Genomic DNA, 23489 nt, shown 5'->3' with positions numbered 1-23489 from the left:
ACTCAGGTCCTCCTGAATCCAGGGTCGGTGCTTTATCCATTGCACCACCTAGCTGCCCCCAGTGAACTCAGGTCTTCTTGATTCCAGGCCCAGTGCTCTCTCCACTGCAACACTTAGCTGCCTCTGACACAAAGACCAAGATTCCACAAGTCAGGGCGGGGGTGGGGGGGTGGGGGGGTGGGGGGGTGGAGTAAAGGCACTATTTCTTTCTCTTTTTTTTTTGGTGAGGCAATTGGGGTTAAGTGACTTGCCCAGGGTCACACAGCTAGTAAGTGTTAAGTGTCTGAGGCTGGATTTGAACTCAGGTACTCCTGAATCCAGGGCCTGTGCTCTATCCACTGCGCCACCTAGCTGCCCCGAAGGCATTATTTCTATGGATGGGGTTGGGTTTGCCAACATTTCTTTCCGCACAACTCGATAGACAAAGCATTAATTAGATGTTTCTGCCTTCAACCCAATATGCTTTCTCCCAACTAGTAGAGCTTCTTCCCGTGCCAGCTTCATCCAGAGAAGAGACTCAAGGGCTCAGAAAGAGCTATAGCACAAAACCTTTATTGTCGGGGAGCCTAGAAGGCCCTAAAGTCCATGGTCCCCAGCTTCAGAGGTCCAGGGGGTTGAGCCCAAATTGCTGAAGCTGTTCTTTGTGCCTCTCATGGAGCCTCAGAGCCGTTGCATCCCACTCCAGCTTGGCTGTTGTCAGTTTGGTCAAAAGTCCATCCAGGCTGCGCTGTAAAGCAGGATAATTTTTTACTTGGTCTTAGCTCCACAGAAGAGATAAGTGAATGACGCCTCACAATGGCTTTGGAATTTCACCTTACTTCTCATTGTTTTCTTTCTTTTTTTTTTGGTGAGGCAATTGGGGTTAAGTGACTTGTCCAGGGTTACACAGTTAGTAAGTGTCAAGTGTCTGAGGCCGGATTTGAACTCAGGTCTTCCTGACTCCAGGGCCAGTGCTCTATCCACTGTGCCACCTAGCTGCCCCTCTCATTGTTTGTTTGTTTGTTTGGTTGGTTGGTTTTGTTTGGGTTTTTTTGCGGGGCAATGGGGGTTAAGTGACTTGCCCAGGGTCACACAGCTAGTAAGTGTCATGTGTCTGAGGCCAGATTTGAACTCAGGTACTCCTGAATCCAGGGCTGGTGCTTTATCCACTGCCCCACCTAGCCGTCCCCTCATTGTTTTCTTAAAGCCCTTAGCTCCAAGGACCTAAATTAGCCATGCCCCCTGCTCTATGCTGAGGGAGATGGAGGACCCCAGACCTTTGTGGATATGTCTCTTTGTAGCCCATTTCCAAGTCAAGTTTTGCCTTCATCATTGAGATCTGAAGAGCTAGTTAGGGAGGGGGTCTCAAAGTCTGGGAGGGATAGGTCCAAGAACAATGCCTACTGGATGGTACTTACATGTAGAATTTCTTCATATTTAGCCTCCATCTCTGTCACATAGGCCTGTAGCTGAGCAAGGGTCTTGTCTCGCTCTGCTAATGCCTGTTCAGCCTCTCCCTTAGCAGTTTTTGCCTCTCTTTGGCATGTCTCTAGGGATCCAGGAAGAGGATTAATGAGGAATGTGAAGCCCAACTAGACAGGGTCTGCTTAGTGACCTGTGGGAATCTGCCCCATTTGCATTTTTTCCAAGTAACAGAATACCATTGGTTGTCCCACCTAAAATAATTCAGTCTCATCTCTTCATCCCTGTCAACCTCTGCTCATTGGTCCAGTTCTAGTTCTGCTATACCCCATTCTCAGAACACAGATTCTCAGTTACCCATCTAGGAAGTAGAAATTCATACCCAGCTCTTTCCGAAGGACCTTTACTTCTTCTTTCAGCCGATGGCTCTGTGTCTCAGTCTCCTCCCTCAGGGCTTGGTACTGACGACTCATCTCTTGGGTTATGGGATGGAAGGAGGAGTGGGAGGTACTCCCAGTAAGGAAGAGCATAGAATTAGAATTAGAAGAGACATCATTGACCATCTAGTCTAATTCATACCAGAATAAGAATCCTTCCTACAACATACCAATTTGTCACCTATTTTTTGCTTGAAGATTTCTAGTGAGAGAGAACACACTACTTTCCAAGTCAGTCCATTTTACTTTTGTCTTGATCTAAATTTTAGGAAATTTTTTCCTTATCACACTTAAATTTGCTCCTCTTGAGCTTCTACCCATTGTTCTTAGTTCTGTCCTCTGTAGCTGAAAAGAACCAATTTAATCCCCTTTTCATATGACAGTACTTCAAATATTAGAAGACATTACCCCTAGAAGTTTTCTTCAGGCTTAAAAATTCCCAGTTCCTTCATCTGATCCTTATATATCATGATCTTGAGGTCCTCCATCCTGGTTGTGTTCCTCTGGATACTTTCCAACTTGCATCCTTCTTAATATGTGGTACTCAGAAATGAACATGATACTCGATATGGGGGGATGATAGTATAGGAGGTTGCTTTGGGAAACCCTTTTCCATGGCTTGGTGATAATGAATATAGAAAATCCTGCTTGTAAAGTCACCAAAATGGTGGGAGTTTATAATAAATTAAGTATAGAAAGGCAACCAGATCCCCTGTCCCAATTCCAGTTCTACAATCACTGTGGGTTAGAAGGGTCATGAACCTTGGGACATCCCTTTGTAAGATTCCACAAGACCCTCATTCAATTTATGCTGAGTGGAGAAAGCCCAATGACAGAATTTGTCCTAAATTGTCCTATAGTCTGAGGCCCCTCCTCTCACCTGAATACACAGCCTTGACATCAGCCCTAGCGCCCTCTGCCTCAGCCTCCAACTCCTGCAGCCTTGCTCGTAGGCGTTCTCTGCAGGCAATGGCCTGACGAGTCTCATCCCGCTGAAGAGCTGGGGGTGGTACCAATGAAGTCCTCAGTCCACATGGAATAGCCTATTCTCCCAGGGTACCTTGTCATCCTCCCCCCACATCCCTCCACACACTGCTAGACTCCTTTCCTTCCCCCTCCTGGAGACTCCAAGCAACTATTTGCTCAATATTTTACTTCTCCCAGCCCTGAAGTCTATCAGTCATTCTGGAAAAAAATTCCTTCTCTACTCTGGTCCACAGAAAATGGCATCCTCATATGTCTGTAAGGATTATAATGAATTCTAATCCTAACCTTCATTACCTAGACCTCCCACATAAACAATCTTCCAGAAGTGTATTTAGCTATGATCTAGTTAGGGGCAAATTTGAAATCGGTACCACTTCTACTGTCCAAGGAATAAAGAGGAATATAACAACCTCCTTGGGGGACTTCCTCTACTGTCTCCTTACCCAGATGGTCACGAAGGATGTCCAACTCCGGGGCTGTTCTCCTGTGTTTAATCTTGGCTTCAGCATCTGTCCTTGGCAAGGAAGAATCATAGGACCATAGATTTAGAGCTAGGAGGGACCTGATTATCTAGTACAATTCCCTAATTTTATGATGAAGAATCTGGTGGGGAGTGAATTTGCCTAAGGCCACACAGCAATTCAAACAAAACCTCCTAGTCTATGACATATTACAAAACAGGAAGTGGGGGACAGTTTTATGAAAACCAGATAAAGGGCCTAAACTATTATAACTTCTTTCTCATTCTTCCCTTCAAACTCCAAGTTTGGGAACCTGGCTGGGGTGAAAACTAAAGGTGTCTGTTGTGGGCACATGCAGGCTCTCTGGAGCTGGTGGTACAGGGGTGATAGATAGTGACAATCATAAAAGTTGAGTAGGTCACAATAGGCTAGGCTGACCCAGATGAGATTTGGGAACCCTGATGATCCCAGGAGAGCCTGAATTTTGTTTTCATGCATAGTCTTGGTCCCTGGGAACAGGAAGAGATGGAGGATGGGCCTCCAATTAGAGAAACACACGAGTCCATTCTTCCCCATTCCTTAATCCTGCTCTTTGGGTACCCTTTCCCTAAATGAAGGAAACAAGGCTAGGAGGAAGAACAAGCTCAGACTAAATTCCACCATGAGGAAGAGGATCAGGACTCTAAGAAATGCTAGGTCGACAAAGCCAAGAATGTCTTCTCATTTTACTGATACTGTTTCCACCAGCTTCTCCCCACCTGACTCACCTGGACTCTTCTTTTTCTTTTTCTGTCCCCCAGCTCTTGATCCCTTTCCTTTGCTTTTTGGTGGCATCTTGGTGTCCTGTAGGAGGAAATGGGCTTGTGTTCAAGTTTGGGGTACTAAGGAGATGCCCTCTACTTTCATTTCAAGGTGACTCTCTTTGGTGGAATAATAATGGGTTATCAGGCTCTTATCCTCTATGTAAAAAAATTCCTCTGGGTCATCTTTTGAAGAAAATAATTTTTTGTATAAGATTGGCTTTGTGCCTGCCTATGCCCCCTTTTTCTCTGCTTTCCCCTACCTATAAGTACCTCCCCAGCTGTGCCTCCTTATCTGTTCTCTGGTGTGTCTCCCCAGAGAGCTCATATTGAAAGGCAGTGGAATGGTCCAATGAGCTGGAATACTGAGGAATGGGTTATATTAGGGGAACCAATCCAGATCAGCAGTAGAGGTGGGTGGGGCTAGTGGCAGGAAGGTTGAGTTTCTGGGCTGCCTTCTGCCCTAGCAACTGAGAAACTTGGGAGTTCCTAGGAAAAATTAACTAGTGAGTTTGTTCCTATTCTCCATGTACTTTCTTCCCTGAATCCATATCCCAGAAGGAACTGCTGAAGAATGACTTGGGGAAGATTGGTTAAGACATTTTTGGAGACCCATCAGTTTGGAACATAAATTTTAAAAAATTTTAAATAGTTTTATTATGCTGATGATAACAACAGCAATGATAACTATTTGGTATAAATCCTATAAGATGAAAAGTTTGAGTTAAAAGATTTCTTCTTAATTTTTCTATTTTTTTGCTTTTATATTACCTACCTGTTACTCTCTGAATATGTTCTCCCCCTACCCATTGAACCATGTTACAAAGAAGAAAAAAGTTCAGCAAAAATAACCAACACATCTAAATTTTATAGTATAATATGCAACATATACTTACAAACACCTCTGCAAAAAAAAGGAGGTGAATATGCTCATCTCTTCTTTTTGAGTAATCTAGTTCTAAAATGTCATGGTTTTATTGCATTTTTTCATTCTTACATTATTGTTGGTTTTGTTTTACTTTTCACCAATATACTTTTATTTATATAACTTTCAGCTCTCAATACATCCTCCCCTACTCAGAGAAGCAACCCTTTTAATAAAGAATTAAAAAGACGGGGCAGCTAGGTGGCACAGTGGATAAAGCACCAGCCCTGGATTCAGGAAGACCTGAGTTCAAATCTGACCTTAGACACTTGACACTTACTAGCTGTGTGACCCTAGGCAAGTCACTTAACCCCAATTGCCTCACCAAAAAAAAAAAAATTAAAAAGACAAAAAAATAAGACTTCAGCAAAACCAACTATCAGATCAACTAAGTCCAACAGTATATGCTGTATTCTACAGACATACTCCCCTTGACAATGCTAAGATGGAAGGGAAATACATTTTCTCATTCCTCCTTTGGGGCCAGGCTTGGTTATTATAATTACACACTGTTCAGTTTAAATCGTTTTTGTTGTTGTTCTTACCATTTACATTTGTAGCACCCACTCCAGGCTACCTCCCCAGAAGGCAGACATTACTATCAGTTTGCAAGGTACTCTGGGTCTACACTGCTGTTGTTATTTGTCTTTCATTAGTTTAGGAGCCCAAGCCAATGGGCTTTCCCTTAATTCAACCAGTAGATGCAATTAGCTCAAAGAAGCTGCTTTTACTAAGATAGAGCAGTAAAAACGTAGCTACAAAACATTTCCCCTATTAAACTTGGGTATGTGTTCCTACAAATACATACAGTACATGAAAAGAATAAGCACAAAGTACAATAGTAGTGTGGTCAAGGCAACTTCATGTTCTCAATATTTATTCTCTCTGTAGTCTTGACACTGCTTTCCTTTGGGCACAGCATTTCTTCCTGTTGCTCAGCTGGGCTCCCAGGGTCTACTCCCTTCCTTAGCTTGCGTCCATTGCCAAGGCTAGTTCTCTCTTGAATTCTTAGTCTTATTTCTTCTTTTGTTGGCAGAGGTCCCATTCCTTGAACTGCTTCCTGTCTCAAGTGACTGCAGAGCTTAGTAAGTTAGCATTTTAGAGGTGATCTAGGGCATGGCTGGTTTATCTGTCAGGCTTCCTCTCTAAGTCCATAAAGGAAAATTTCACACATTTTGAAAAAAGGCAGCAGTGTTAGCATTTTGTTAACACATTATCACCCAATTATTTACCCTTTAGCTTCCTGTCCTTCATTACTTTTTTTTTTTTTTCCTGTGATCACCTAGGTGAGTATAATCAATTTGGTCAGGGACCAGCTCCCTCCCTTACAAAGGCTGTATTCATTTTGTACTTTTTTGTCCTTGTTCTGTTTACTTCATTTTGTATCAGTTCATGGCTTTCCATGTGTCCTCTATTCTTCACATTGTCATGGGGAAAATAGGGTAGGGGGTTTGGGAAGGGGATAGAGGTTAGGGTCCTTAGGAATTCCTCTTTAAAGAATTACACCCGGGGCCGCTAGGTAGCGCAGTGGACAAAGCACCGGCCCTGGATTCAGGAGTACCTGAGTTCAAATCCAACCTCAGACACTTGACACGTACTAGCTGTGTGACCCTGGGCAAGTCACTTAACCCCCATTGCCCTGCAAAAAAAAAAAAAAAAGAATTACACCCTCTTGTACGCAAAAGCAGTTAGAATAAGATGGTAGTTTATTTCGGGGCTGAGGAAGGGAAGGGAAGGGGAGGGAAACCAAGAGAAATCTTTGGATTTCTCATGGAGAGAAAGGCATAGAGCATGGCTCTGAGATACCAGTCTCCTCAAGCAGGAGACTGGCAGGTACCTTTTTTTTGTTTTTTTCGGGGCAATGGGGTTTAAGTGACTTGCCCAGGGTCACACAGCTAGTAATTGTCAAGTGTCTGAGGCTGGATTTGAACTCAGGTACTCCTGAATCCAGGGCCGGTGCTCTATCTACTGCGTCATCTAGCCACCCCTGGCAGGTACTTTTATAGAGGGCTAATGGGGGTGACCATCTGCCTGTGGAAAGTTCCTTTAGTGAGGGAGGACCATCCCCCACTGGTGGTGGCTGGGGGAATTGGGTGAGGGGTGGAGGACCATCCCCCACTGGTGGTAGCTGAAGGGATTGGGTGAGGGGTGGCTGCAGATCTCTTCAACACAAAGGAAGCAGCCACACCTAATCTTATCTATCGCCCCAGGTATGAGGGAGACTAGAATGAATGGTGGGGGTCACAGAACTAGCTCAGTCTGAACTGGTTCTGCTTATCTCTCTAGGCTTTTCTGTCCTCTGGTTTAGTTTTTCAAGAAGAAGGTTCTTTGATGTGCCCCAGAGAATTTCTGGGGTGCCCTGGGCCCATAACAATATTCAGCATGTCTTATGATGTAGCAATTTTCCATTACTTGTGTAACAGTTTAGTTAGCCATTCCCCAATTGATGGATATATACTTTGTTTCCAGTTCTTTGCTCCTACAAAAAAAGTATTGCTATATATACTTTGGTGTATCAAACATTTGTTATGAATCCACTATGTGGAACACATTTTTACAAATAAATATTGTCATGGGGGAAATTGGTTGGTGGGGGTCCTTAGGTATTCCTTTTGTGTGTGTGTGTGTGTGTGTGTGTGAGGCAATTGGGGTTAAGTGACTTACCCAGGGTCACACAGCTAGTAAGTGTTAAAGTGTCTGAGGCCGGATTTGAACTCAGGTCCTCCTGAATCCAGGGCCGGTACTCTATTGGCTGCGCCACCTAGCTGCCCAGTATTCCTTTTTAAAGAATTAAACCCTCTCGCACATAAATCCAATTAGAATAAAATAATCTTTTATTTAGGTGCTAGAGAAAGGAGACCAAGAGAGAAGCCAAGGATTTCTCTCAAGGGGAGATGATTCAGAGACTACTCTCTGAGATATAGCAGGGAGGATATCTTCTATCGGAGAAGTGGAAAATAAGGCTTGTACTGCTCAGAATGAATAGCCTATACTAGAAAGAGCAATGGAATAAGACTGGGGTGATCTGGGTCCTAGTTATAGCTCCACCACTAAATAGCCAAAAATGATTAGTAGCTATACATCTGGTCACAACCTTCTGAGTCTTGGTTTTCTCATTTGTTAATGAAATGATTCTTTTCTCTCTTTTTTTTTTTCTTCCAGGACAATGGGGGTTAAATGACTTGCCCAGAGTCACACAGCTAATGTCAAGTGTCTGAGGCTGGATTTGAACTCAGGTACTCCAGAATCCAGGGCCGGTGCTTTATCCACTGCACCACCTAGCTACCCCTTAATGAAATGATTCAATAGGGACTTTCCAAACCTAAAATCTTGATGAACTGAAGAATCTAGAAATTCTGAGGTTGTTTTGTTTGAGATTTGTGTTTTGTCACTAGCCCTCTTGTATTTTACTTGTCAACTTCATCTGCAAGAAGTCTTCAGTTATTACTTCTGTTATGGGCCCAAAGCACCCCAGAAGTTATCTGGGGTACATCAAGGAACCTTCTCCTTGAGAAACTAAACCAAAGGACAGACACACCTAAGGAGATAAGTGGAACCAGATCAGACTGAGCTAGCTCCGAGACCCCCACCCTTCATTGCAGTCTCCTTCACCCCTAGGGAGATAAGATTGGGTGTGGTTGATACCTTTGTGTCCTGAGGAGATGGCTTGAGAGATCTGCAGCCAACCCTCACCCAACTACTCTAGCCACCACCAGGGGGGATGGTCCTCCCTCAATAGGGGAACTTTCCACAGTAAGACAATCACCTTATTAGAACACCATGGGACCTCTATAAAAGTATCTGCCTGTCTCCTGCTCGAGGAGATTGGTATCTCAGAGCCACACTCTGTGCCATGCCTTTCTCCCCATGAGAAAAAGTCTAATGATTTCTCTCTTGGTTTCCCTTCCCTTCCCTTGCCCCTAAACAAACTACTATCTTATTCTAATTGCTTTTGTGTGCAAGAGGGTGTAATTCCTTTTTTTTTTTTTATTTTATTTTTTTAGTGAGGCAATTGGGGTTAAGTGACTTGCCCATGGTCACACAGATACTAAGTGTTAAGTGTCTGAGGCCGGATTTGAACTCAGGTACTCCTGACTCCAGGGCCCGTGCTCTATCCACTGTACCACCTAGCTGCCCCTTGGGTGTAATTCTTTTTTTTTTTTTTGGCGGGGCAATGGGGGTTAAGTGACTTGCCCAGGGTCACACAGCTAGTACCTGTCAAGTGTCTGAGGTCAGATTTGAACTCAGGTACTCTTGACTCCAGGGTTGGTGCTTTATCCACTGTGCCACCTAGCTGCCCCGGGTGTAATTCTTTAAAGAGGAATTCCTAAGGACCCTAAACCCCTAACCCCTACCCAAAAACCCTACCCATTTTTCCCCCTGACACTTCTATGCAACATTTCTGGTTTTGACCTTTCTCCTAAACTCTAGTCATGCATTTCCAATTCATATACTGGATGTCTCCATATGGATGTTCTTCTAGTTTCTCAAACTTAACATGTACAAAACTGAACTCATTATCTTCCTGAAAAACTAACAATTTTTCTGCAAAACGGATGATTTTGATTACATTAAATTAAAAAATTTTCGTACAAACAGAAGCAATGCATCCAAAATTAGAAAGGAGGCAGAAAGCTGGGAAACAATTTTTATGGCCAGTACTTCTGATAAAGGCCTCATTTCTAAAATATATAGGGAACTAAATCAAATTTATAAGAATCCAAGTCATTCCCCAATTGAGAAATGGTCAAAGGATATGAACAGGCAGTTTTCTGATGAAGAAATCAAAGCTATCTATTCCCATATGAAAAAATGCTCTAAATCACTAATGATTAGAGAGATGCAAATTAAAACAACTTTGAGGTACCACCTGACACCTATCAGATTGGCTAAAATGACAAAAAAGGAAAATAATAAATGTTGGAGAAGCTGTGGAAAAATTGGAGCACTAATGCATTATTGGTGGAGCTGTGAACTGATCCAACCATTCTGGAGAGCAATTTGGAATTATGCCCAAAGGGCTATAAAGCTGTGCATACCTTTTGACCCAGCAATACCACTTTTGGGTCTTTTCCCCAAAGAGATCATGGAAAAGGGGAAAGGACCCACATGTACAAAAATATTTATAGCTGCTCTTTATGTGGTGGCAAGGAATTGGAAGTTGAGGGGATACCCATCAATTGGGGAATGGCTGGACAAGTTGTGGTATATGAATGTAATGGAATACTATTGTGCTGTAAGAAACGATGAGCAGGAGGAGTTCAGAGAAACCTGGAGGGTCTTGTGTGGGCTGATGATGAGTGAGATGAACAGAACCAGAAAAACATTGTACACAGTATCATCAACATTGTGTGTTGATATACTGTGATGGACTATGTTCTTCTCACCAATGCAATGGTACAGAAGAGTTCCAGGGGACTCATGATAGAAGAGGATCTCCAAATCCAGGAAAAAAAAAAGAACTGTGGAGTATAGATGCTGATTGAACCATACTATTTCTTTTGTTTTTGGTGCTGTTGTTTTTCTATTTTGAGGTTTTTCCTCATTGCTCTGATTTTCTCTTATAACATGATTAATGCAGAAATATGTTTAATGTTATTATATATATATATATATATATATATATATATATATATATATATATATATATATATATATATATATATATATATATAACCTATATCAGATTACCTGCTGTCTAAGGGAAGGGGAGGGAGGGGAAGGAGGGAGAAAAATCTGAAATTGGAAAGCCTGTATAAACAAAAGTTGAGAACTATCTTTACATGTAACTGGAAAAAAACCAAAACAACAACTAACCATTTTTCTCAATTTCCAAACTCTTGTTAATGGTTCATCATTTTTCCAGTCATATTGGGATCAAAGCTTTGACTCCTTTGTTCTCCATAACAAACACCAAATCCCATAGATTCTACCTGGGTAGTATCTGTTGCATCTGGTCCTTCCTTTCTATTCTTACTACCATTACCTTAGTTGAGAAGCTTTTTGCCTCTCATTTGGACTTTTTCAAAGCTTTACTATTGTTAACCTGAAAATTAATGAAAACAATCAACATAGCAAAATTAAAGTATTTAACTGGGACAGAGGAGTTGCAACTCATAATACCACACAGCAGGTGCTAGAGTACCCGAAGATGGGAACTGGGGACAAGATTTATATGAAATACCAGAACAGAGAGAGCCATGAGATTGCCTTTGGGAAGAATAAGTTTCTCACATTTTCACCAGATGGGTTCATTTGCATAATAAGTTAAAGATCTGGAGGAAACCTTGGGAATCTCAGGAGGAAGAGAGTTTGGGGGGAGGGGAAATGGAGGGTATTACAAATCAATCAGAAGAAAAAAACACAAATTAATCAGAATCGGGGAGCTAGGTGGTGTAGTGGATAAAGCACCAGTCCTGGATTCAGGAGGACCTGAGTTCAAATCCGGCCTCAGATACTTGACATTTACTAGCAGTGTGGTGATCCTGGGCAAGTCACTTAACCCTCATTGCCCTGGAAAAAAAAAACCCACAAAACCAAAAACCAAAAAACAAATTAATCAGAAATCAGAATATAATGTTGGGTCACCCCAGGAAATTCATTGGCCTGGGAACAAAACTAGATGGAATTCAGTCTGTTCTTGATCAATTGTGTTTGTCACTAATTAGTCTTCCTGTCTTTTATATCTTCTTTCTTTAACATATTCTACAAAGCATTGCCAATATACCTTTGATTACATCACTCAAATACTGTCAAGTGGATCTCTGATATGATCAATTTGGGTATTCTCTCCAATGATGCAGATTACAATCCATCTATGCTTTCTCATGTTGTGTGACTTTTTTTTTCTTCTAGTTTTTTGTGGGGCAATGAGGGTTAAGTGACTTGCCTAAAGTCACATAGCTAGTAAGTGTCAAGTGTCTGAGGCTGGATTTGAACTCAGGTCCTCCTGAGTCCAGGGCTGGTGCTTTATCTACTGCATCACCTAGCTGCCCCCTTGTTCTGTGACTTTCAATGTTTGTTTTTTTTTCAGGGCAATGAGGGTTAAGTGACTTGCCCAGAGTCACACAGCTAGTAAGTGTCAAGTGTCTGAGGTTAGATTTGAACTCAGGTCCTCCTGAATCCAAGGCCAATACTCTATCCATTGCGCCACCTAGCTGCCCCCTGTTCTGTGACTTTTTTTTTATTCATGTTCTCCCATAAGTTTGCTACAGGGATCTACCCTGTGTACTGGAGGTCTTCCTTGTTCTTCTTGACAGCTTAAGGAGGGATACTAGTGGTTCACTCTGATTATCTTGTTATCCCTCAAATTTATTAAGTAACTAGCCCATTTTTCTTCCTATCCTAAAGTTCCTTGATGATATATTTTACTCTTGTTATTCAAAAATTCCCACTGGTTGTGTTTCAGTCTGATCACATCCATCCTTCACCTCTACATTGCCCTCTATGTGATATAAATGTTTAATTATTCAGAGTCTTTTTGTATTCCATTTCTTGCTAGCATAAAGCAATACAAATGACAAGTTAGCATTAAAAAGATGTGCCACTGTTTCCAGGGTATAGCTGGGGTCATTAAAGGAGATTTGCAGTTTCATTAAGGCAATCCAGACCTCTCTTCTCATATCTTATTGTCCCTAACTCAGTGTCCAGTTGTGTCTGACTCTTCCTGACCCCATTTGGGGTTTCATTGGCAAAGATACTGGAGTGGTTTGCCATTTCCTTTTCCAGCTCATTTTACAGATGAGGAAACTGAGGCAACAGGGTTAAGTGGCTTGCCGAGAGTCCCACAGCTACTAAGTGTCTGATTTGAACTCAGGAGGGTGAGTCTTCCTGACTCCAGGCCTGGCACTCTATCCACCGTACCACCTAGCTGCCCTCCAGATAGATATAATTATGGACAATAGTAGTGAGGCACAAATTTAGAGAATAAGTTCTATAAATTATCATTATCATTATTATTTTTTTTTTGTGGGCAATGAGAGTTAAGTGACTTGCCCAAGGTCTCACAGCTAGTGTCAAGTGTCTGAGGTCAAATTTGAACTCAGGTCCTCCTGAATCCAGGGCCGGTGCTTTATCACGGCATCATCTAGCTGCCCCAAACTCTATAAATTATCCATCAAAATGCATGTCATAACCTGGGCAATAGAAATTAATCATCCACTTCTTTCCTGCTTTCTTCTTTCCTTCTTTCCTGTTCTTTCCTTCATGGATGGTCAGGATAAACTATTTTGAGTGTTATGACTATATCTTGTAGGATTCTTTGCATTGTTTTTAGGGCATAATGAAATAACATCTGCTAACAGGAGCATATATGGACCTTATCATAGTAACTGAACAAAAACTTCAACTTCAACTTCATGCTGGATTATTTCCATCATGGTGGTGAACATCTTTGGTAAGCAAACATCTCCTTTTTTTATGCTTCAGCTGACATTGGTGATCAGAGGGTCATCAAAAAGGGTTATTTTTGCTGTTATAATTCACAAAGTTTTAAATGATTTTAATGTATGGATAGGAGATACATTGTTGAAAAAGAGCTTTTAAGATATCATTGTGGGCAGCTAGGTGACACAGTGGATAAAGTACCAGCCCTGGATTCAAGAGGACCTGAGTTCAAATCCGGCCTCAGACACTTGACACTTAACTAGCTGTGTGACCCCCCGCAAGTCACTTAACTCTCATTGCCCTGCAAAAAAAAAGAAAAAAAAGATATCATTGTACTCTTCAAAATCAAATGCATTTGACAATCAACAAACAAGAACCGGGAGTTCTTATATTTTCTATGTCTTTCAGGCAATTGCAAAATAGTAAAGGTGTTTTCCATTGTTCAATATCAATAGCAGAATCCTGCTTGTTTCCTACTAATATCCTCATTAAAGATGTCTTTGATTTGTGTATAAATTATTTTCTTAAATATTTTGCATAGATGGCAAAATAGATATATAGGGCTGTCTAATGTTCTTTCACTTCCTTTTTTTTTGGGGGGGGGAATATGAATAAATTCTAAGATAACTCCCCCCATTTTATATTCCTCCTTTTCTTTAGATACCCTGTACACTGATTCCTCAATGCTTTCACAATTATGTTATCTTCAGCATAGATCTCCTATATATTAATTTGATCCAATCCAGCTGCCTTTCAAACGTTCTCTTTAGCATCTTGTTGACTTCCCCTATAGGCACATATGGAACTGTGATGTTATGAATTAATGAAAAAGCATTATTGTCATGGGGGAAATGGTTGGTGTGGGGGTCCTTAGGTATTCCTCTTTAAAGAATTACACCCTTGGGCAGCTAGGTGGCGCAGTGGATAAAGCACCACGCCGGATTCAGGAAGCTCTGAGTTCAAATCCGACCTCAAACACTTGATACTTACTAACTGTGTGACCCTGGGAAAGTCACTTAACCCCCATTGCCCAGCAAAAAAAAAAAGAAAAAAAAATTACACCCTCTCAAACACAAATCCAATTAGAATAAAATAATCTCTTTAAGCACTAGAGAAAGGAAACCTCAAGAGGGGTCTTGAGGGGAGATAGTTCCAGACATGGTTCTCTGAGTTACCTATCTCCCCAAACAGGAGAAAAGCCATAGCTTTTATAGATGGTAGATGGGGGCGATCACCTGAGAGTGGAATGTCCCTTACTGGGGGTGGGCTGGGAGAAGCTCTGTGAGGGGTGGTTGTTAGAGCTATTTCTGTTCCCTTGGTGCCACTCAGGCAGCAGCCATGCCTAATGGCATTATCTTCCAGAGGGTTGGGGGAGATTGGAAAGAAGGGTGGTGGTCCTGGAGTTAACTTAGTGAGCTGGTGCTGCTTTATCTCCCTTGTTTCTTTAGGTGTGTCTGTCCTTTGGTTTAGCTTCTCAAGGAGAGTCACCCCAGACCTGTGTCCTTTAGTTTAGCTAGCCAGTTTCCTAATCTCATAACAATTGCTATGTGTCAAATATTGTCTTAAGCACTTGGGATACAAATGCAAAAGGAAAGACAGTTCCTGCCTTCGAGGAGTTTACATTCTAATAAGGAGAAACAACATAGAAAGGGCAATGAAGGCTAGGCAGTGGGCCTTTTGGTTCTGAATGTTATAGGAATGGTAAATGAGGCTATAAAGGATTAGATGGACATATCTCTTCCAGGAGAAAATGGCTCAGTTGCATGAACTGACAAAGGTATGAGAAAACCTATTGCACTAGAACTGTGTATAGTCTTGGTTGGAGCTCCCTCTAGTGGGATTTCTGCTTTTGACCTCCATCTACCCTTTGGGTAATTCTCCACTGAAGGGGGAAGGAGAGGAAGAACTGTTGGTAATGGAAGTTGGGAGAAAAAGATTACAGATTTACTGTCCTTCTCTTGGCCTGTAAGCTACTCCTTGCCACTCCAACCCAAATTCCATTATCATCTCATCTACTTGGGTAAAAGACTTGGCCAGTGTTAAAAGCTGCAAAAGCTCCAATGGCCTGTTCTGGCAGGAATTAAGGCACCTGATGAATCTGTCTCTGGATAATTCTTCCTTCCTCTCTCCACCCTCTTCTCAATATCAGAAATAAATCTGCAGGAACAAGTACATCATCTGAAATTAACACCATACTTCCTCTGAGGAACAGGCCATGGAGATTCAGCAGAAGCCCATTCACATTTATTTACCTTGTAGTGGCATTGGGTACTCTTCTAGGTACTCCAGACATTTAATAGGACTGGAAGAAGACACTAACATTGGCCAGAATAGATAATCCATGTACATATAGGTATTATTGAATTGATTTCTTAAATCTCTATAACTTTTCTTCCAAAGATTTCAAAACACAATACTTCCCCATCACACACACACACACACACACACACACACACACACACACACACACACGCTTTGGTGTACAGTATTGTAGAGTCTACACAATAGCCAAACTATAATCGTCACTGTCCCTTCATACATTGTACCATTTCCTAACTCTGTACTTTTGCTCATGCCCTTTTGTTTTGTTTTGTTTTTTGGTGAGGCAGTTGGCATTAAGTGACTTTCCTAGGGTCACACAGCTAGTAAGTGTTAAGTGTCTGAGGCTGGATTTGAACTCAGGTCCTCCTGACTCCAGGACCAGTGCTCTATCCACTGCAACACCTAGCTGCCCCTTGCTCATGCACCTTTAACTGGCCCTCCCTCTCCCTAGTTCTACCTATCATCCTTCAGGGTTTAGTTCAAATACTCCCTCCTCTGAGCCTGCCAGGTAAAAGTTATTTCTCCATCTTATCTCATAGCACTTTATACTTTACTTACATAGTTATCATATCTAATTTATATTATATCCATCATGGTTAGTCTCGATAATATGAAGCTCAAAGACTAAGTGGCAAAAAGCATATCACATCTATCACATCCAGGAAATGTATGATCAGAAAAGGAGGTAAGCTAATCTTGTAGTAAGAACAAAAGAGAAAATGGGGGGCCAGTGCTCATACTGGTACTCATGAAATGTTAAAATACTTAGAGGAAGGTGTCTAGCATGTAGAATGGATTCTTGATGGATGATTTATTGGATGATATAGGCAAATGAGTTAAACAGGATGCAAGGCATGGATACATGTTGATCTGTTATCACTGAAAGGGCTACCTACATCAATGAGTTCACAGCTCTCATTGTATCTGTGCATGTCAGATCTTTTCCTATTAGATTGTAAGATCCTTAAAGGCTAGACACCTTATTTATCTTTATATCTTCCTAAGTGCCTAAAACATGGACAATTAATAAGTACTGAAATAAAAGAATGAATGAATTTTATTTGTCTTTTCAGAAGAGCTTCAAGGTAATCAACAGAGATTCCTGTCCTCATCAAAAAGTCTATTTGTGAAACAGGTACTATGCTGAATACTCAAAGTCCAAGATTTGATGATGCAGCAAACAACATATAGACAATAGAGAAAATACTGTAATACTCTTATGATTTACAAATTATACTACACACATGAAAATAGAACGGCCTTTAGGATAGGAAATGAGTATATTCTCTTCTTTGCAGGTGAAATGAAACAGTAGATGGGGGCAGCTAGGTGGTGCAGTGGATAGAGCACTGGCCCTGGATTCAGGAGGACCTAAGTTCAAATCTGGCCTCAGACACTTAATACTTACAAGCTGTGTGACCCTGGGAAAGTCACTTAACCCTCATTGCCCTGCTCCACCCCCAAGAAAAGAAGTGAAACAGTAGAACTCATGATATACTAGATAATTTATGAACACAGCTTAGAACCCGGTTTGGAATCCTACCTTTCATACTTTCTATACCTTACAGAAATACAGAAGGGAAAGTGGTTTTATCAATAGCTGATCTTTTTATTAAGTTTAGAAAGGATGGGGACATCATCCTTGCAAGTCTCTGGATATTCAGTCCAAAGGCCCCTCTCTGTATTAAGAGTTATATGTAGGGGCAGCTAGGTGGCACAGTGGATAAAGCACTGGCCCTGGATTCAGGAGTGCCTGAGTTCAAATCCGGCCTCAGACACTTAACACTTACTAGCTGTGTGACCCTGGGCAAGTCACTTAACCCCAATTGCCTCATTAAAAAAAAAAAAGAGTTATATGTAGAACCAATAGAGAAAGCAGACCACCCTTTCTTTTCTTTTGTATTTTCAATGTGAGAGATAGGACCCATACAAAAAGGATGTAGAAATAATTTTAAATAGCAGAATGAAAACCACATATATAAATGCTGAAGGGATACTATATATTCTAATTTGAAGCATACTGAAGAAGATATGATTTGGGAAAAAGTCCACCAGATTAGTTACATCAAAGTGGACCTTAGGAGGAAAGATATATGTGTATATATATATGTATATATGTATATATATATGTATATATATATTTTTTTCTCCCAAGGTCCTTTTATTCTCACACTAACACACTAGATACACACACACACACACACACACACACACACACATATATATATATATATATATATAAAACCTTTCAAAAGAACTTCAGTTAGTTTAACCCTGATTACAGGTCAGAGGTGCCTGGTTTAATAATTTTTTAAAAGTGCAGGAACAGAGGCTAGTTACACATTCATTTATTCTTTCATTCAAAGAAGAGTATAGGGGCAGCTAAGTGGCACAGTGGATAAAGCACTGGTCTTGGATTCAGGAGGACCTGAGTTCAAATGTGACCTCAGACCCTTGACAACCCTGGGCAAGTCACTTAACCCTCATTGCCCCAACAAAAAACCAAAAACAAAACAAAGAAGAGTATATTGTACTATTAGTTCAATTAATAGTATATCAATTAATTAATAAAATACAACACTATTATAAATGTGCTGTACCATGTGCTGTAGGAGCTACAAAAATGAATGACATACTTGTCCTTGATGATTTTACAATCTAACAGAAAACACATGTACATGTGTGTGCATATATGTGTATGTGTGTATATATATGTATATATGTGTATGTGTGTATATATGTGTGTGTGTATATATATGTATATGTATATATGTGTATGTATGTGTATATATATATATATATATATAAAACTAGAAATACACACAGTAGGGAGCTATGAACAAGGTGCTATAGGAGTTCAAAGCAAGGAGTGGTTTAAAGTAGTAAGCACTGAGATGGGTCAAATTTAATGAAGGATAAAGAAGATTTCCATGGATGTGGATGACAGAAATATCCAGGATAAATAATGAGATAGAAAACAGCACCTAGATTAGGGGGTCTTAACCTTTTTTTGTGTCATGGACATATTTGGCAGTCTGGTGAAGCCTATGGATCTATTCTCATAATAATGTTTTTAAATGTATAAAATAAAATACACAGGATTATAAAGGAAACCAATTATATTGAAATGCAGTTATCAAGATATTAATAAAACAAGGTCATGGACCCCAGGTTAAGAACCTCTGACTTAGAAGCCTTTGATGACTTGACCCAGTCATCTGACCCAGAAGAACTACATCTTCAGGTGCTGAAAGAAAGGTCAGGTGTGATTGCTGAGTCACTATCAGCAATGTTTAAAAAAATAGGAAAATAAGAGAAGTGCCACAAGATTAAGTAATGGCAAGTGTTGTCTCAGTTTTCAAAAAGGGGAAGAAATCAGAGTTTGTAAACTATAGGCCTGTGAGCTTGACTTTGATTGCTGGAGAAATTCTAGAACAGATCATTAAAGAGATGGTTAATGTATGCTTAGTGATGCAGTGACTACCAAGAACTTTATCAAGAACAGACCATGTCAGACTATCTTCATTCATTTTTTGGACAGGATTTCCAAACTAGCAGATGAGGGGAATGCCAGGGAGCTAACACACTGATTGGTGGGCTCAGGATCCAATGGGATCTTGACAGACTAAAGTTTTGGACTGAATCTTGTAAGATGAAATCCAGTAAGGATAAATATGTGCTTGTTGACTTGACAAATACAGGACAGGGTTTGTCTGAAAAAAGATCTGGGTTTTTTTTTTTTTAGTGGACTACAAGTTCACTAGGAGTCAGTACTATAGTACAGTAGTCAAAAAAGCTAATGTGATTTGGGGTTGCATTGAGAGAGGTATAACTTCAAGGGACAAGGAGATGACAATCCTTCTGGATTCTGCCCCTGTCAGATCACATTTGGAATATTGTGTTCATTTCTGGGTACTGCAGTTTAAGGAAGATATTAAAAAATTAGACTATCCTGAGGAGAGCAACAACAGTGGTGAAGGTTCTTGAGTCTATATCATGAAGCAATTAAAGATGTTCAGTTTAGATAAGATTTAGAGGAAACTTGATAGCTATGGTCAAATATTAAAGGATTGTCATGTTAGAGATTAGACTTGTTCAGTTTGACTCCAGAGGACAAAACTTGGAATGATGGGGGGAAAATTGCAAAGAGGCAAATTTAGAATTGACATCAAGAAAAATTTCCCAGCAATTAGAACTGTCTCAAAGTGGGATGAGCTGCCTCTAGAGGTGATAGATATTCCTTCCTTAGAAGCCTTCTAGCAGACCACATATTGGGTATATTATAATGGAGATTCCTTTCATGGCTGGGTGGGACTAGATGGCTACTGAGGTCTCTTTAAACAATCACACTCTGTCATTGTGTGTTGAAAGTAGTGGGATGGTGGTGTTTGTAGTGGAGAAGAGATGGATGACAGACAAGGGATATTACCTACCAAGGTAACAAGACTGGAAAGTGTTGAGAGTCGGCTGGGAATAGTCTAATTCATATAGAGGATATGTATACAGAGTAGAGAGAGATAAAGCTGGAATGCTATTATAGTGTCAGGGGAGGTTATCTTTTGCTCTCTAACTGATAAAACCCAGAGTTGAAGTGATGAGTTCAATACCATACAACAAAGGTAAGGTTGGGCCAGAACATGGAAGGTATTGAATGTAAGGCCAAGGAATTTAATTACTAAGTGGGCAATGGGAATTTTGAACAGGAAAGTCACCTGATTAATCTTGTAGTAACATTGAGGATAGCTTCAAGAGGGGAAGAGACTGGAGACAGGAAGTCTAAGAAGCTAATGCAATAGTGAGAGTTGAGAGATAATGAAGACCTGAAATAAGGTAGTGACAATTGCAACATAACATCCTGCTTCTTTAGCGTCTCAGCTCTTGTTTTTGCTGGATTTTTGTTTTTTCTTTGTCCCTTTGTCCCTAAGCCCAGAATTAATGAGGAAATTTTTGCTTCTGGGAACTGATAGTGTCTTCTTCTTCTTCTTTTTTTTTGGTGAGGCAATTGGGGTTAAGTGACTTGCCTAGGGTCACACAGCTAATAATTGTTAAGTGTCTGAGGCCAAATTTGAACTCAGGTCCTCTTGAATCCAGGGCCGGTGCTCTATCCACTGCACCACCTAGCTGCCCCAAGTGTCTTCTTTGTAACTGACCTCAGAAAAAGGGGGTTTGAACTATAGAATCACGATGTCAGAAAGGTAAATTCAGTTAACTAGTATTTATTAAGTGCCTATTACATATTATGCTATGCTAATTGCTGAGGATACAAAGAATGGCAATCTAATGGTAGAGGCAGCATGCAAATAACTAAGTACAAACAAGATATATACAGGATAAATTGGAGGTAATCAACAAAGTTTTAATTGAATTGTAGAATCAGGATGTCAGGAAGGTTCCTTTCTTACCCAGATAAAATTGACTTCCTTTATCACTGCAGTGGTTTGGGGAAAAGGCAGGATCTGGGGGTGGGATCAGGGTTTTACTTCCCACAGACTTGCAGCTGTGGAGCCTAAAGTTCAGAGCTACCAAGGTATGACAAGGGACTTTTTTTTTTGACAAGGGACTTTTTATGGAGGAAGACTTAGTTCCTTTTTCAAAAACCTTCCCAACCAAACCATTTGAAAATAAGATGAATCAGTGAAGTGGTAGAGTGTATCAGCTCAGGGAAATAAGTCATTTTTACTCCCCAGTTGAAAGAACTGAGGATACTTGGATTTCAGAAGACTGGAGATATGGCAAAAACATGAAGAGTGCAGAGTGGTATAATGAAAAGAGCATTGGATTTGGTATAAGAGGGTTTGGATTTTAATGCTGGCTATGCTTACCACCAGAATGATCTTAGGAAAGTAACGTTTCTGAGAAATTTCTCCACCTCTAAAATGAGGAAATTAGACCATAGTCTCTAAGTTTCTTTCAGTACTAAATTCGATGAACTGTTTACAAGTATTTGAAAGTGGAGCGCGGGGGGGGGGGGGGGGGGGGGGGGGGGGGGGCGCGCAGCTAGGTGGTGCGGTGGATAGAGCACCGGCCCTGGAGTCAGGAGGACCTGAGTTCAAATCCGGCCTCAGACACTTAACACTTACTAGCTGTGTGACCCTGGGCAAGTCACTTAACCCCAGTTGCCTCACAAAAAAAAGAAAGTGGAGCAGGAATTAGGTTTATTTTACTTGACTCCAGAAAGCAGATGCAATGTGTAAACTCCACGTAGAGAAAAGCTTGCTAACAAGTAGAGCTCTCCAAAAGTGGAATGGAGGAAATGAGAGTTCATTTTTCTTCTAGTAGAGTACCTAGTACTGCTCATGTTCCAGTTGGAATGGACCATTTCTTTGGTCCTTTCATGTTCTGAGATTCTATGGGCAGGCAAAAGAGCCCCAAAACAGAAGTTTATGATTAGAAATGCTGCTTTCAGATTACGTAGGCAAGGTCTTCGCATCTCGTGCAACAAGTAGAGGAAGAGAATCTTGCTTAAAGCAGAAATTCAATTCCAAGAAAAGGAACACAGTGTCCCAAACCCAAAAGAGGAAATGTGTTATTTTTGTGCGTGAGGGGCGGGGAGCATGGAAAAGAGGTTAAGAGCCCTAACCCTGAAGGTCTTTCTAGGGGCCCCAAAGGGTTTGCAGGGCAAATGATTCTATCCCCCCCAATCCTCCTCCTCCTCCTCCTCCTCCAATATGGTGGTAGGGTTGTAATAATTTACCTCTCTAACAAACAATTAAGACCTCAAGGAGAAAGCGTCAAAATTCCATCCAGGGAAGTTGGGACCCTTAGGTCTAAGATCCCTCCAGATCTTTAAGCCCATTACCCACATAAAACATGGTGGCCTGAGCTTCCCGCCTGCCTTCTACGCATGCTCCTCTCCACCCACCTGCAGGGTCACCCTACCCACCCCGCCCACCTCCGGCCCAGAATGTGGGGCGTGACTTGATGGCGGGCCCCACCGCCAACTTCCTCCTATCTTCGCCAGCTTCCCCCCCCCCCAACTTCTGGATTAACTTCACGAGGTGCGAGGAGAAGGCAGTGGGGGCGGCTGACAATTCCTCTAAATAAAGCGTGCCCCTTCCCAGCTCTCTGCCTCCAGCGTCCTGTCAGCGTGTTCGTTTTACGACCCCAGCGCACGCACGCGACGCCTCCCTTCCCCAGTCCGGGAGCGTGCACGCGCGCGCCGGAAGCTTGCCCTCAGCCTCAGAGTGGAGGAAAGCCGAGACGGGGGATGGGAAGGTGGGGGTTGCTCTACCTCCGAGACGCCTTCGCCTAGCCCCTCTTTAAAGGGACGCGCGCGCGCCCGCGTTGGTATGCGCGCTCCTCCCGTCCCCACTCCTTCCGCGCACCGCCCCCTGCCCTCCCCTTTCCGCGCACCGCCCCCTGCCCTCCCCTCTGGACTAGCGCTCCGCCCTGGCCCCCGAGAGCCGGTGGCGGCGGCCGGCAGAGGGAGGCTCCGCCTCCGGTCCCCTCCCTCTTTCCTCTCTCCCTCCCTCCCTCCCTTCTTCCTTCCTTCCTTCCTTCCCTCTCTCGGTGCCGGGTTCCCGGGTGGGTTTCCCCCCGCTGCCCCGAGCCTCCCCGGGCCATGGCCGGCAACGTGAAGAAGGGCGCCGGGGCCGGGGGCGGCGGCGGCTCCGGGGGCTCGGGCTCGGGCGGCCTGATCGGGCTCATGAAGGACGCCTTCCAGCCGCACCACCACCACCACCACCTCAGCCCCCACCCGCCTGGAGCGGTGGACAAGAAGATGGTGGAGAAGTGCTGGAAGCTCATGGACAAGGTGAGGGGGCTCGGGCCG

General features: G+C 42.1%; 2 protein-coding genes across 3 annotated transcripts in view; one reads left to right on the top strand and one right to left on the bottom strand.

Annotated features, from left to right (window-relative positions):
- Window positions 1–598: 598 nt before the first annotated feature.
- CCDC153 (coiled-coil domain containing 153) lies at window positions 599–23034 on the bottom strand. 2 transcript variants are annotated; one of them, XM_043992468.1, is made up of 7 exons: window positions 22950–23034; window positions 4054–4129; window positions 3269–3334; window positions 2719–2838; window positions 1784–1876; window positions 1398–1528; window positions 599–727 (listed from the first exon to the last, which is right to left on the bottom strand). In XM_043992468.1, exons 2-7 carry the CDS (start codon window positions 4118–4120, stop codon window positions 599–601), a joined length of 606 nt encoding a protein of 201 aa, XP_043848403.1. In that variant the 5' UTR covers window positions 4121–4129; window positions 22950–23034. The 2 variants fall into 2 exon arrangements, with proteins under 2 accessions (XP_043848403.1, XP_043848405.1); XM_043992470.1 differs by lacking the exons at window positions 2719–2838; window positions 22950–23034 and having other exon boundaries at window positions 4054–4172.
- CBL (Cbl proto-oncogene) overlaps window positions 22895–23489 on the top strand; it is a 110951-nt gene continuing 110356 nt past the window's right edge. The window contains exon 1 of the mRNA XM_043992467.1: window positions 22895–23471. Within this exon, the coding sequence (XP_043848402.1) occupies window positions 23280–23471 (192 nt within the window). The 5' untranslated portion in view covers window positions 22895–23279. The remainder of the gene's footprint in view (window positions 23472–23489) is intronic.

This window comes from Dromiciops gliroides, chromosome 3, assembly GCF_019393635.1.
Source record: "Dromiciops gliroides isolate mDroGli1 chromosome 3, mDroGli1.pri, whole genome shotgun sequence".
In the NCBI taxonomy this organism is placed as follows: Eukaryota; Metazoa; Chordata; class Mammalia; order Microbiotheria; family Microbiotheriidae; genus Dromiciops; species Dromiciops gliroides.
This window is presented reverse-complemented; position numbering and strand designations above follow the sequence as displayed.

What these genes read in the sequence shown, in the direction of transcription:
- CCDC153 (XM_043992468.1), bottom strand. Translation starts at nt 4,120, where the DNA reads ATGCCACCAAAAAGCAAAGGAAAGGGATCAAGAGCTGGGGGACAGAAA. An exon ending in AAAGAAAAAGAAGAGTCCAG is followed by an intron (nt 3,335 to 4,053) that starts GTGAGTCAGGTG and finishes TGCCAAGGACAG; the next exon opens with ATGCTGAAGCCAAGATTAAA. An exon ending in AATATGAAGAAATTCTACAT is followed by an intron (nt 728 to 1,397) that starts GTAAGTACCATC and finishes CCTGCTTTACAG; the next exon opens with CGCAGCCTGGATGGACTTTT.